This window comes from Plutella xylostella, chromosome 7, assembly GCF_932276165.1.
Source record: "Plutella xylostella chromosome 7, ilPluXylo3.1, whole genome shotgun sequence".
NCBI lineage: Eukaryota > Metazoa > Arthropoda > Insecta > Lepidoptera > Plutellidae > Plutella > Plutella xylostella.
The window spans coordinates 1,148,281-1,164,163 of NC_063987.1; the positions used below are offsets into that span (position 1 = coordinate 1,148,281).

The window sequence follows — 15,883 nt, forward strand, 5'->3', positions numbered from 1 at the left end:
AAAACGCGTTACGACGTTGCTGCGTCGTTGTTCCTTATTTTTTCGTCAACAAGTAATTGGTAATATGATAACTATTGATTTCAGAGAAGTACCTAGCACGTTTTGACAAATTACATAAAGTACTTAGTTACCTACTCGGTTTTCTTACTTACACGTGACCAATGATATAGGTACTAATGTAAAAAATTTGAGATACAGCATAGCTCTCCCAAATATGATGCGTGCAATTATAAATGTCTGATGAATGACGTGATGACTAATCTAGTAGTCTATTATTTTAAAATTACTTATACTTTAATATTAAGTATCTACCTATGTAATTAAACTATGACTGCATGTTGTTTAATGAATAAATAAATGAATGATTATAATTAGGATTGAACAATCAAAGAATACGTATGTATGAGTGAGATAAAAGCTCTAAGTCCATCATTAACATGGTGATTGGCTCCTTTGACTTGTAGAGTGCGTTACATAATTAAATGCTCAAGCAGACTGGTCTAGAAAATAGGGCAGCAGTGGTTTTTGTTTATACAAGGTATTGCAAAAAGGGTATACTAAGCCGAAACCTACATGTGCAGCATGCTATATCCAAGCCCGAAAATAAAAACAGAATTTAAAAATTCGCGAAAAATAATATTAATTTTCCTTTTTGCAACATCACACAAAAAAAACACGCACTCACGCCTTGTACTAATATACTCCCTTGCGGGGTAGGCAGAGGTGCATTGCTGCACCAACTTTTCGCCAGAGTGTTATGTTAGTCCCAATGTAATAGGGGGCGGGCCTATTCCCATTTTACGGGCACATCCAAGACCCGAGAACAAATATCTGTGTTTAAACAAATATCTGCCCCAGCCGGGAATCGAACCTGGGACCATCGGCTCAGTAGTCAGGGTCACTAACCACTACGCCATTCGGTCGTCGGTCGTAATTTTCCTTTTTGCAACATCCTGTATATATAACCTTATAAATGTGAGTATAGACTACAACATTTTGACGAGCATTTCTGTGTAAAATAACGTAACGTTCTTACGAATGGTACAATACAGAGCCCGTAGCATAAATTTTCATCGTGAACGTGAAGTAAAATGAAAATATGAACAGCGCCCCAAGCGGTCGGTAGCAGAACTAAAATTTTCATACAAAATAACCCGATGAATTTTACTTCACGTTCACGATGAAAATGTATGCTGCGGGCTCAGGCAAAAGCATGATAAGCGGCTCGTGGTTCTGTTACAAGCAAATGTTGAAGTCTATACTCACCTTAATACCTATTGTTTACTATGAAAAATATCAGGTCCTACAAATTTAAGTACATAGATTTAAAAAATAAACCGAATCCTAGGCCTACTTGTCGCGAGTCTATACTTATCATAAAGTTTAGACTCAAGAGGGTTAGGTATCGAGATCGAAAAAAATGGATGTCAAAGAGAACTTGCACAAGAGCCAAATTTACAATTCAACTAAGAAATAAACTACATTCACTACGGCCTAAATCTCTCAAGTTTGTGCGCGTACCCTAAACTAGCCTTTTAGTTTAAAACTTACAAATCAAGTTGATTTGGCGCAAAGTTGAGTTTACAAAGAGTTGTTTTTAACCTACGAAAGAAAAAGAGGGGTGTTTTTCAAAGGGCTAACTAGTGACGACAGTTCTGTTTAGAAACGAGTAGTAAGTATAAAAAGAGCCTGGGCAATCGGTTCGTTATGTTTATTAAAATTTTTCTAACTTCCTAATACTCCTAATATCTAGGGAATGCAAATAATAAAAAAAACTACAAAAACGGTAGTTTACAGTGAAAATTAGGTAAATTATCTTCTAGATTCTAGGTACTAGGTCTAACTTAACTATAGCTTAGCTGAAGGCTGCCATTGACATGACGGCGAAAAAATCGTATTAAAAGTTCTACACACTATAGTTGCTATTACAGTTTTACACATAAGCACGATCTCAAACTAAAATCTAATAATTACATATAAAAAAATATCAAACTTAAATACGCTTTTTAGACCATATTTTTAAACTTCAAAAGTTGTAGTTCAGTTTAGCTACATCGAGGCTGAAGTCAGTAACTTAGTTAGAAAGAGCCGATCAATCAAGCCTGTTTTGGGTGAGGGTATGCGTGTACTGACTACATAACCGTCTACGAAGTGTGATATCTATTATACCTATGATATCTACCTCAATACCCAGACAATCTGAAAGTTGCAGTTGAACAGAAAAAACGATTATATTACATTAGCAATTCCTACTCACACATAAATTAAGATAAATTAAACAAAACAAATTCCACTCGTTATGTTAATAGGAAGAATAATTACGAAATTAATTATAACACTTAATCCTATGACATGTAAATAGGGCATGTATGCGTTCATAATTGTGCGGAAACCGAACTGTCAATTATTCATAATCATTTACATATTAAATTTTGGTTTTGGAAGCTTAGGGATACCATACGATACGCTGTAGGTACTGTCAAATGAACCCAAATATGATGATGATGATTAACAATATGGTTTGAGGCCCTATAGCAAAGTCAAAATGAAATAAAATTTACGAAGTAAGTGTCAAATTCAATAATATTCATATTATTAATTATTCGAATCCGAAAATCATTGTCATAACAAGTGCGCGACAGGGGCCTAGTCCTAAAGGGTACGTAGCGTTTTTAATAGTCACGCAATCCAACAACAAAAACTTTCACAGTCAAATTAGATAAAAACATCCGAAAAATGGCGGCGTGAACCGTTACCTGAGCTTTGATGAGCCGTAAATATAAAACAGGCAAATAATTCCAGTTTTCCCGCAAAGCTATAAAACCACACAATAAATGCAGAAAGAAGTGTAAAGTATCAACTCCCTTCAAATTGTATTTAAGCATATAAAAAACACATTTGCTATTAAAGCTTGATTCTGGTACAGATTGTATCAATTCCATAACAGATTTACTGTAAACCAGGTATCATTTCAGATGTCTGCCCAAAATTCATTAAACACACCAACAAATACATTAATGTATGTAATGTACATGGCTGTATAATTATTTTATCATAGTGTAAATAAACTAAATTTTATCACAGATGTTACAAGAAAAATATATGTATCTACATACTTAATACATTGCAATCAATGATATCAAAAATATAACACTCCTCACTTTGTTCAAAATTGTTTTTTCTTCGTGATCGCAGTTCAGTGCCACTTCTGTACACAACCTGTAGCCAATTTCTTGTAACTGGCTGGATATAATTTTATCACCCTGTAGGTGCTTGTAGAGAGCTTGATTCTTATTTGATTTTACAATGCCATCAAAATGCGGCCTCGGTTCACTCATAGTCTTTAATGATTCCATACAAGGGCAGTTCTTCTTTTTAACCTACATAATGAATAGAAAATTATCCCGAATTCGATAAATCTGATCCCCCTTATCCGAACGGAGAGTAGTTTGTAAAAATTGACGTTCATCTGAAAATTTAAATTTTTTACGATGCATAAAAAATTTTGAGTTTGAGTTTTTGAGTTTAAAAATAACCATAGCTTTTTGCTGAACTCTTATATTTTTTATGATAGCTACATTTCTATTCTATCTAAAAAGGTGGTTGGCCGCGTAGTTTCCGTATTTTTTCAAGATTTTCCGGACATAATACGTAGGTAGATAAGGCAAAGAAAATTACACCTTCGTCACAGAATCTTTTATTTTATTTTAACGAAATAGTCTTCGTTGATTAAAATCAAACTTAATAAACAAAATACCATTTTAGAAAACATATGAAGGAATGGATTTTTTGTAATAAAAATATTTATTAAGTAGTTATTACCACTCTGTAACAATTTCAGCTAAAAGGAAGCTTGTTTTTGTTATAAATATGTTTTCGCTACTAATTACACTCAAAAATTAACAGCATAGACGTTAACACGAATGACTTAATTTAATATGATTTTTCCAAAGTTGCACTATTTATAATTATAACATAACATATAAACGACCAAAGACCTTTGGCTCAAAGGCTCTCTCTTGCTATTCAAAGAGGTAACGCTGCAAGCATTATGGGTACTTTTGGGCCAGGTATGACTCGTGGCGGATTATTAGATTAATTTAATTTTACTTTTTACTTTGACGAAGCATGTTACGCTGACGATGACGATGTTCTACACAGAATGACGAAGCTTGTTGCGGATTGAAAATGTATATTATTTTTTTTTAATTTCTGTTAATATTGTTTATTGATGGTGTAATAATTTATAAGTTTAAATAATTAATAAATATATTTTTCTATAATAAACGACCAAAAATAAGTTGACTACCAGGAGACACCAATCGTTACAGAGTGGTAAACGATGTGACAGAGTTGTTATTCTATTAAATATTATGCAGCGTTTTGGAATAAAACTAAGAATAATTTAGTAACTTACATAAAAATTATTATGGTTTCAATTTAGTCAAAGAATTAACTGGATCGAGATATGTTTATAATTAGTATAGCTAATGAAATCACACTTGAGAACCTCTGGAGAGTGAAATATCTTTATTTCAGGAACTTAAAGGACAAATTTGTTCCAACTACATAAAATAATGTTTATCTGCACAATTAATATTTTCGGCAACCTAAAATTTAAGTAACATAATGAAAAATTACGTAATTTGTTAAAGTTTTAATTAGCCATATTTCGAAAATACAGCAGTGGCTCTTAGAACTTGAAAATAATACATTAGAAGCTGGAAGGAGTTTAATGTTATCATCAAACATCCGATAAATCATTCTCCACCATATTAAACAGTCTACCACATTCATCGTCTGTTCTTGAGAACAATAGCACGAAATTACCTTTTTCACTAACGAAACTTTTTATTACTGCAGCGCAAGTGTATCGGACGTTCCTTTCGCTTCGTACTTTAACCAAAACGTGTAGTTTCTCTTCAATGTTTCTTTGATGAATATCCTCAGGTTGGAGTGTTTGGTAAGAATGTGACAGATTTGTCGTGTGACAGAGGGGTAAAATGTGTTGCAAAGTCGATTCGTATTTAAACAGTAACATATAGTGTATACAAATGTTGATTGCAAAGTAATCGTTATTACCAATGAGTAAATAACAAAATAATAATTTAATTGTATTTTATTTAAACAATTACCTTCGTGACGAAGCTGTCGCCGAATAAACCCACGCACCTCCTGTCACACTTTGCGGATGGCTGATACGCGGTGTCTGGATCTCAAAGGGGAAATCGTACCAAGGCGGAAAGGAGACCTAAAACTCTGATCGATGGCAATAATTTTTATTTATTTTATTTTATTTATTTACGAATCCAACAGCGTAACTTAAATAACATAAATTTTAATATATGCACACAGTAAGGCCAATGATAGGATTCACAGGTAATGTAAAATAATAAACATTATCACGGTCGGGTACCTGCACACTTACTACTTAATCTAATTTTATATTATATGCTACATAAGTAGTTGAGTGACATTAGTGTTTTTGCCAAAGGCTGCGCTCAGATAAAATTAGTTAATAGACCATAATTGAAGAGAAAGTTATATAGGTACCTATCTAAATAAAATTATGATATGCAAAGGCAATCTACAAAAGGTGTCATAGTTAGTACTCATAAGAAAGGATGGTGTTATGCAAAACTGTGGGAGCAAATCGTAGAACTGCAACATACTTGGAGAAAGGCTTATCCATATATTGTACAAAAATATAAACTTTGTAAGTAATATTAATAATATACTTAGTAATAGGTATATACTTTATAAAAATAGTTAATATATAATAATAATAAAATAGTTAAAGGTAGGATATCTCGGCTCTGACAAATCATTCACTCATGAACGAATAATGACGAGTGGCTTAAACAAATATTTTAAATGGCAACCTACGTGACAGAATGTACCTACTAAAACATCAGGTAGTAAGAGACAAGTTTTCAACATTTTTTAAAAATATTTCAGAAACAAAAACTAAATAGGTAATATTTTATTTATATTAATATCTTCTGGAGTTTAAATAAAGTTTTTCATTTTATATCGTCATATTTTTTTTTGTAACATTATGGAATATACGCAGGATGAAGTGGCGGGAGACAGCCAAGATTCGTATAAAATACAGCTCTGTCACGCAGATTTACCACTCTGTAATGTAATTTTAAATAAAAAAATATAAATTTATATTTTTGTAAACGTGCACAGCCGTTGTATTTTTAGTACAATGCACGTTGAAATATAAAATAAATTAATATATGTAAAACTTATGATTTTTTTCTTCTCAACTGATGGAGACACCGTTATGTAGGTTAAAAAGAAGAACTGCTCACAAAATATAAAAAAAAATAATTGACACACACACACGCACTCACGCCTTGTACTAATGTAGGCAGAGGTGCATTGCTGCACCCACTTTTCGCCAGAGTGTTATGTTAGTCCCAATGTAATAGGGGGCGGGCCTATTGCCATTTTACGGGCACATCCAAGACCCGAGAACAAATATCTGTGTTTAAACAAATATCTGCCCCAGCCGGGAATCGAACCCGGGACCATCGGCTCAGTAGTCAGGTCACTAACCACTACGCCACTCGGTCGTCAATGTCTAAAAATAATTGAATTCTGTTTTATTTAGACACCGGGCCGGGCCTTTATCAGTAGCCCGCGTGCCATGAGAGCTAATAGGGAATATGCATGTTTTTTAATATATTTTAATCGATAGTTTACATCGCTTTATAATAGTTAAAAAAAAACATCTATTTTTTGCTTTTGGCCAGCGACAGCATTACTTAAACGTTTAAAAAAAAAGGTTCAGTACCAGGGCTCTAGAGACAATATAGGAAGACACATATATACTTACCTGCCTAATAGTGTAGTCTAATACATCAATTTTTCGATCGGTTTTAAAACTAACTTTAATATTCGACCTACGAACATCTACATCTGGCTGTCTGAATTACTTTTGATTATTTAAAACTCATAATATGTGTTCTAAATAATCGAAAGTAATTAATTATACAATATTTTATACTGTTCTGTCCAGCTTATGATATTATTTTAGTTACGGTATCGCCAAGCCTCATTTGATTTCAATGTCACACAATATGACAAATATGCAGTAATGAGACAATCTAGAATTCTAGTCATTTCAGACAATGCCTAGACCACAAACGTCTCAAGTTCAGCTACACTTAGATGACGCGGTCAGGTAAGGTCGCAGCGGCATGTAGCAGGCACGGCGCACAGTCGAGTTATATTGAAAATGACTAGTATACAAATAAATATGCGGCTCTGGCCAAAAATTTAGGCAGTTTTAAGGATGGACCAATTAAAACCTCGTTTTTGAATTTTAAGCGGTTGAATCTCGTGAAACCTGACATAAAATAAATAAAAATTGCCGACAGGCGCGATATCGCGACTTCGAGACGCTAAAGGTAAAATGTAAATTATAGTATAGAGGGTGAATACATGTTTCGAAAGAAAACCGTCTAACAGTTTTTAAGAAATTTTCAACATTTAAATCAAAGAAATTTGTTCAAGGCCTAAATTAAATACTTAAACAATATCGATGGACATAATATAATTTGATATTATTAACGTGTGTGATGACGAACATAGTCGAATCAATCAATCAGTGGCCATATCTGCCCCGGCGGCGGCGGCGGCGACGGTTGTAGTATCCCACAGAGATTACAGTTTGGATGTAAAATGGTTTTCTGCAACATTTCCCTCCAATACCCGCCATGACGTTGAAAAATGAAGCGGAATGAATGAATTTAAAAATGGAACTCCGATTTTTATTTTTAAATGTTTTCACCACATGTTAGCCTGCCAGTTTTTTCCGTCTAATATGAAGATAGTAGAGGTTTGGTAGATTTAAAAAAATCTATTTAACTACAAAATGTAAATAAAATATCGATTAATTCAATTCAAATTCATTTATTTCGAGCACCGACGTGGCTCACATTAAAAAATAAAAATTATATACAAACACAGGAAATTATTAACACAGATTCAATGTTTTGTGTTGAGTCCTGAACAGAATATTTGCCGCCCAATTTCATTCGTCAGTCGTTATTTTGACGTACTTCCGGCTACGCGCGGCGTATAACTTTGTCGACTTCCGGCACTCACATGGATTTGCATTCCAGTTGCAGCAAGTACACGAAGATGTATATTAAAAAAATATTCAAAGAAAACCAGACAAAAGATACACTCATCTTTGAGCGGTGGTAGCTCAGTCGGGTAAGCGCCCGCTTCTCACGCCAGAGATGCGGGTTCGAATCCCGGCGCTGACATGTACCAATGAGTTATTTTCTGAATTTAAGTACAATGTATACCATCGCTCTTACGGTGAAGGAAAACATCGTGAGGAAACCTGCATACCTAGATTTGGCACATGTAGATATGTGAACCCACCAACCCGCAGTGTACCAGCGTGGTGGGAAATGGTCCAAGCTTAGGAAGGCAGTTTAGACCTTGGGGATATGCACAAAGGTTCCACTCGAGAGAGCCAGGTGCAGGTACTTACACCCCCACAGACAATAGAATACACTCATCTTTGGTTCTCGGATGTGTGGAAAATTAAACTTGTAACACCCCTCTTATTGTCGGGGGTTAAAGACTTAAAAGTGCTAATGTATTAATTTTTATTATTTAAAGGCTCTCCAGAGGTACATTATTATATTTCAATACAGCTGTTTCCATACCATACGGTACTCGAGCAAATTTTGCATTTCTCAACTCACAAACAAGAAAATTATAACTTACTTATTAGAATTGCAAAAAATCCATAAAGTTTTTTAACTCCACTCAATATGAAACATGTGGCCGCGGTGTGGCGTAGTGAAACTACTTGGTAAACTTATAACTTACTGCTGAGTTCGAGAGGTAAACTTCTTGTGCTAATCGCCATTTTATAAAAATCTGTCTTCATAAGTAGTATACATACACTCACGGGCAATGAAAAAGTTCCATTCACAAAATCATCAAGTTATTCCTAAACGGAAAAGGCTAGCTTAATGACGCCGTCTGCAATATTAAAGTATATTTGAAAGCTCACTAGAATATTATGAACAAAAAACGTAAAAATGGTTCAAATTTCCTATTAAATGTATTGAAAAATTTAGTTCATTTAGTGTCGGAATTTTGTAAGTGGAAGTGTTTCTTTGTACGTGAGTGTAATATAATGTGTGTGTATTAAGTCTCGCCACGGCCACTGCGGACCAAACCACCTAACGAACAATGAAAATTTTCAGTGGCATATGGAAAGACAATGGCAGGAAGAACTTTTTTATTGCTCGTGAACAAAACGCGTCTCTTTGCAGTCTGATAATCTAGATATAACCATAAAATATGATCAATTATATTAGAGCCTTACCCATAATTACTGGTGCCAATTTAATGCGAGTAGTAAAATGTAGTTTAAATACAACATTAATAAAAATACAATAAACCTTGCAAGTTTCACTGAAAGGGTGATAAAACATGAAATACAAAACGTACTCAAATGTTGATTGCACTAAGTACCCACGTGAAAAGGTACCGGTTTATCGTCCAACTTGACAAGAGCTTTTATTGTAGTCTTAATTGTTGTTTTATAACTTGGCAGAAAGCTCAAGTTCCAGTGGTATACGGCGGAATTAATGACTAACTGGCGACACAGATCTCGGGTTTTATTAAGTTTTTCATTGATTATGTGTTTTGTTTTTGTGGGTAAAGTTGAAACTATTGTATCCGAAGAAATTATTTACTTCTATGTATACTTTTGTATGTGTTTGATTAATCAAATAATTAAAACTACTACTACTGGTCCGACCAACCTAACTTTACAACGGGTTATACATATGTAGAAGAGATTAGTAGAGTAATATGGTAACCCATAATAAACTTTTTGCTATCAGCACATTGTGTCTGTTGCAAAGTTACCTTTGTTGAACTCTAAACATGTATTATGCAGTGACGTAGCATTTCTGAATGTATTGGTCGGACTATGCCCACACAGCACGCGTCACCGGCCTGGCAGACCAAACTCTAATCCTTTATGATGGATACATCGGTGATACGACAAAATGAGGTGCGTATTCTGGACAAAAATGCGCTATAGTAGCAATAATCAGTATATCGGCATTAAGCCCGATTCGCACGCTGTATAGTAGAAAACTTTCACTGAGTTGCTCAGGGGAACTTTATCCCTAGTTTCACCATACTCTGTTAGATCATCAACACCCTGTTACATTATAACTCGGGATTAGTTGATAGATTTTGACACATCTGTCAAGAATTAAATATAGAAATTTTATTTTAGATTACACTTCAAATGTAACGGGAGTTTTCATAATCTTACAGACTAGATATAAACTAGGCCAAGCTAATGGCGGCATACAATCTATGTATAGCTGCCTTGCTTTGACAGTATGCTCTCAGAAAGAGACAGATATAGATTTAATACCGACATTAGCCTAATGTTCCTTTCTGCAATTCGGCATTAAATGAGCTTGTTGTATTATATTTGCATAACTTCTCTAATCTAATAATTATATACCTACTGACTCTACTGAGCCATCCCGTCGTCACACTGACTAATCGAATCACAACCTTCTAGCTATTGCTACCGTGTCCCGAATAGCCTGCAGGGTTTATCTACCACACTCGAGGGGCGATTCAAGTTATCATTGTATTTCGACTTTACGTACATGTCGATTTGGTCAGTCCTATATCGCCGTGTGTCACTCCAATAGTTAGAGTGAATGTGGACTCTTTGTGGAGTGGATGTTACAGTAAAAGTGCGAAAACAATAAACGTGCTAAATTCATGATACAGGTATTTTTATAGGCTATATTTTTTCCTGAGAGTAGATTTTGTATGTAAGGTATTTTGGAATCAGAAATAAGATCCAATCAGAAGAAAGAAATCTAAAAATATATATTTATATTATAAAAGGAATATAAATATTATATAATTTAAAGAAACAGTGTAAGTTCTGTACCTAAATTTTACTTTGTGTCTACTTATACACTCACGGGCAATGAAAAAGATCCTCTCTCAAAATGCCGACACCAAACGACCCAAATTTTTTCAAACATTTAATTTAAAATTTTAATAAAATATTACCGTTTTTAGTTTGTAATATCCTGATGCTCTGTTAAATGTAATTCAATGTTGCAGAAGTTGTCATTAAGCTAGCCTTTTACGTTTAGGAATAAGTTGGTGTTTTTCTCAGTGGAACCTTTTCATTGCCCGTGAGTGTATGATGCTTGCAACTTTTTATGCTCTTATATGATGCCTTATGGATCTGTACACTAAACAGTTGAAGCCTGAAGGTCATAGTCACAAGTTCCATTGATAACTATGAACAGAAATGTCAAAGGGATGTTTTAGCATGATTGCAGAACCATGCCCTCTCCTCTTTCCTTTTTATACTTATAGATGCAAGATATAAGAATAGTACGTGTGTTGAAAGTTATTCTCGATGCAAGCACGGCGTAAGTATACCTATATTGGGTCAGTGAACAGATCTCAATATTTTTTAAGTCCAAGAATGAAAGTTATGACCTGATATATAAGCCTGCAATGCACCTCTGCCTACCCCGCAAGTACAAGGCGTGAGTGCGTGTTTTTTTTTTATACAAGCCTGTAGAGTCAAAATCTTAATTAAGTATATCTAAACAATAAAAAAAAGAAAATAAAATAAATTTTAATTTTCATTAAGACAAAGAACTAGTAAAACACTTTAAGCATCGCTATTAAAATCCAATTTTCGTTCCGACATAACTTTTCATCAGCGATGAAAGTTTAAAGCCCAACTTTATTGTATCATACCGCGCTTCCGGTGAAAAATTCATAACACGCAATAAGTCGCCCGCAGATTGGTAAAGTGCACTTTTACTTGTGCACATTATACAAAACTGCATTTTCTATTTTACCTCGAATACACTGGAATAAATAAATTAATTGCTTGTGTTCTGTGTTCTTGGTAAACTAGTTATTAAAAAAGCGGAGCCGTGCAGGTTGACTAGTTGAAAATGCTTTTAGCGTTAAGTTATGAGTTTATGTACTATATGTATTATCTCTTTTTTAAATGGGCAAGGTAGTAAACATATTTTTGTGAGCCCTCTATAGAATCCCGCTGCTGGGCAAAGGTCTAAATTGTGAAGTAAAAAAGTGAGGGGTTTGTTTAAATTGTTTTTACGACATTTAATCATTTAAATTAATTTTTTTATAATACAAATTAATCTAGGCCGAGTTTTTCAGGTTTAAGAGTATTAAGAAACTAATAGATTCTAAGTAAAACTTTTAATTAAGAAGTATTTACTTTAGTTTGCTTTGGAATCTTCAATCAAACATTTCTACTTGGAGTTGCAAAATAATAATATTCTTCAGAATGTTTTCCTTCACGCCGCGGCGCTCCCAATATGGATATGTTTGTTCTGAGAATCTTGGAAAATATCTGGATTTTATTTCAAAGTTCTTATAAAGAAAACATTTTGGCAAGAACACGCTTTAACAATAACTGTAGGCAGATATGTACCTATATGGAAATTATGCTTTTGTTTCAAGTATATAACAGAATTAACTGGTTCATACATAAGTATAAACGCACAGTCATCGAGCAAGCTTTGAGCTGAAATACCTTTACTGGTTTTACCTAGTTCGACAACAGATGCTAACTACTTTGTTTACAAATTGTAAAAAGAAGAGCTAAGATATGGTATATATCTTAGCTCCACTAGTTCCACTGAGAAAAACACCAAATTACTCTTTAACGGAAAAGGCTAGCTTAATCATGCCTTCTGCATCATTGAAGTACATTTAACAGAGCATCAGGATATTACTAACAAAATACGATAATATTGTGTAATTTTTTTTAATTAAATGTTTGAAAAAATTTGGATCGTTTGGTGTTGGCATTTTGTGAGTGGAACTATTTCATTGCCCGTAAGTGTATAATACATTTACTATACATCCCACAAGAAAGAAATAATCAAACTACTGGTGAATGTGAAGTTTTTATGTTCGCTATCACAGAGACCATCTCTACCACAACCTGAGGCCTCTATCCTCAGCCTTCCTCACTCTTATTTGCCCAGGTAGTTCGCTGCAGAGTGAAGAGACTATTAGCACGACAGTCGGTTCTCCGGCAGACACCGATCTGAATACAATATGTCACGGCGCCGCGCGATAATGGACCCCGCACCGAGAGGGTTACTCTATACTGACGAAAAACTAACGAACGAGACCTGTCGTGCATACGGCACGTTTACAATACAATACAATACAATCCTCTTTATTTGCACCAAAAAAAAACAAAAACAATACAAAATAAAAGTTAAAATAAGAACAGTACAAAAAGGTGGCCTTATTGCTTATAGCAATCTCTACCAACAACAAAATACAACGTGAGAGAATCGTGACTTGCGAAGCAGGGCTCCGAAACATAGTTTTTCGTCATAAAGAGTAACCCCGCAAAGTGCAATGTACGGTTATACTGTTATACTACATACATAGAGGTCTCCAAACCGTTTATGCCAAATGCGTACAAAATACAGTAAAAAAAAGTAGTAACGTACTTAGTAAAGAATCGTTTGACGGATAACTGTTTTTTTTTACTTCCGTGGGAATTCGGGCATAAAAAGCTATTGCTATTTTTCAATAGAAAACTTTGATGTGATCATTGAAAAATCAGCCCTCAGTATACTATTTTGATAAATATAAAGCAATGTTACTGTAAAGTTTCATCTAAGTCCACTAGTTCACCAGTTTTTTTTTCATGAGACAGTAACCAACATACATTATTACACACCTAAAACTTTCACCTTTTTTTAAAAAGATTACTATGGTTTGCAATAAAATATAGTAGACCATGTAAGTAAAACGTGATAGGAATAATCATAGGCCCTTACGGAAACATGCACTAGGTACATATAACATATTATGATGTACCCTGAATGCATTCTACACCGAGAAATGGGCGACACTATTTTAGCATCAAAATCGCTATTTAGCAACAATTTCACAAAACAATCACCCAATAACGTACAAAAATCATTGGTCGCCCGTGACCGCCGTGTTTGCTTTAATTAACATCAACAACACAGCGAATGCGCGTTTAACAGCGTTATACGCAATCAAAATGGACGTGTTATTCCACAATTAAAACAGAACTAGCTGGCCAATTCATATTTAAGTAGCCGATAAAATAAGCTGGATAAGGTAAAACGGGGTGATATTTTTGTTGTTGTCTGGTTGTCTGGAGTATAGTAGCTACTAAACAGTATTTTATAGCTATTTTATTAGTTGAGATCGATCAAAATATTATTATGTATAATAATATTGGCTAGCGGTTATACTACGTGCTACGAGCTACGCCGTAGCCCGTAGCTCATTCGTAGCCCGTAGCACTTGCCGTTCTGAGGGCATTTTCTATTTTTGAAATAAGATTTATATATTTTTTTTTAACATTTCACCTCTATATGAAACGTTTCTGTTGAAATCGCAATCTACGACCGGATATGGAGGAAATTCCGCTACAAATTTGATCACTACTTCCGGTTTCAGTGGAATGCATCGAGTGTGAACGGCACAGACATTAGTGTATACTTTTTAGTTGAAAAGTTAGTTTTTATAAGCAATAAAATGTAGACGTTATACCTGGCTGTTATAAGTTTTATTTTTTGAACGATGATGATGATCATCCCCAGAATTTACCAACATTCTACGTTTCATGAAATTTCTAGTTGATAACTCACTATACACTTTAGAACTAGAACTCACTAATACAATCTGAAATCACTTTTTTCCTAAGACCTAAGTTAAAATCTGATTTCTAAATCTCATTTTAAAGTTTAACTTTAAGCTTGATGAAATCAACAAACAATTTCTAACAACGACTAGAACCAATGCTTCTAAAAGAGCGAGTGAGAAAGAATATGTCACGTATCATCGGGGAAATTCATGCCTTCCCGATTTCAATATCAAAACCCGTGCGGAAAACATAACGTTTTTTTCGAATTTCGGTCCTAGGTATTAGAAAGAAGGCTCTAAAAGTTGGTTCGGCCGTTTTTTTTGTCAGAAGTTATGTTTTTTATAGCTTTAGTAATATCAAGGTAAGCTACCGGCCGATGCCCTGATAGTACCTACTAATAAAGATAGAAATATTAACTCACATTACTTTTATTTATGGTATTCAATAGGATTAGTTTTTAATGAACCATGCGTAACTCATGCTCGCGAATCAAGTGCCGGAAACGTCAGAAAACGCTCAGTCCATAGACAAGACATGTCATAGACAACTTTCTTCTATTCTGTGTTATTCCTCGAGATAAGAGTGCGGCCACAAAGCTGTTGTGAATAATTCCTTCTAACACTACGTTTGTTTTAACGATGCTTTCGAGCATCCTCATACGTCCCTCCTTATACCTCCAGGCGGGAAAAAGAGTAAGAGACACATGCACCTGAACTAATATGCTAGAAAAGGACAGAAGCGGTCTTTACCTTGGCTCCAACATAAGTGGCGATTTTTTCACAGTTTTTTTTTAATCTTTTGTGTACAAACATGCCAGGTTAGCGCTAATATCAGCTATTGTTTGTGGAATATGCTTTTTCGCGTGGTAGCGTGTTTTTAACTTACCTCCCGGCTATTTTATAATTTAGCTTTTTATATTACAAAACATAGTGCGCACTGTATTTTATTTATTTTTAGTTTTTTCTGGTATAATAAATAATGTATTTGTTTAAGTAGGTATTTAAATAAATACTAACATATTTAAAAGGCTCATTATTATTACACTCACGGGCAATGAAAAGGTTCCACTTTGAAAATCTCCAAATTTCTCCTTAACAGAAAAGGCTAGCTTAATAACGCCTTCTGCGTGGTGGGAGCGATGGTAGCTCAGTC

General features: G+C 34.4%; 1 protein-coding gene across 3 annotated transcripts in view; it reads left to right on the plus strand.

Annotated features, from left to right (window-relative positions):
* The window catches only part of LOC105398737 (tachykinins), a 33,231-nt gene that overhangs the window by 12,698 nt on the left and 4,650 nt on the right, over positions 1-15,883 (plus strand). Inside the window, exon 1 of one of the 3 annotated variants that reach the window (XM_048622196.1) lies at positions 10,675-10,809. The exons of the other annotated variants lie outside the window; for them this stretch is intronic. Coding sequence (XP_048478153.1) covers positions 10,801-10,809 — 9 coding nt within the window. The 5' untranslated portion in view covers positions 10,675-10,800. Of the gene's footprint in view, positions 1-10,674; positions 10,810-15,883 lie in introns of those variants that run through there. 3 annotated transcript variants of the gene reach the window in all.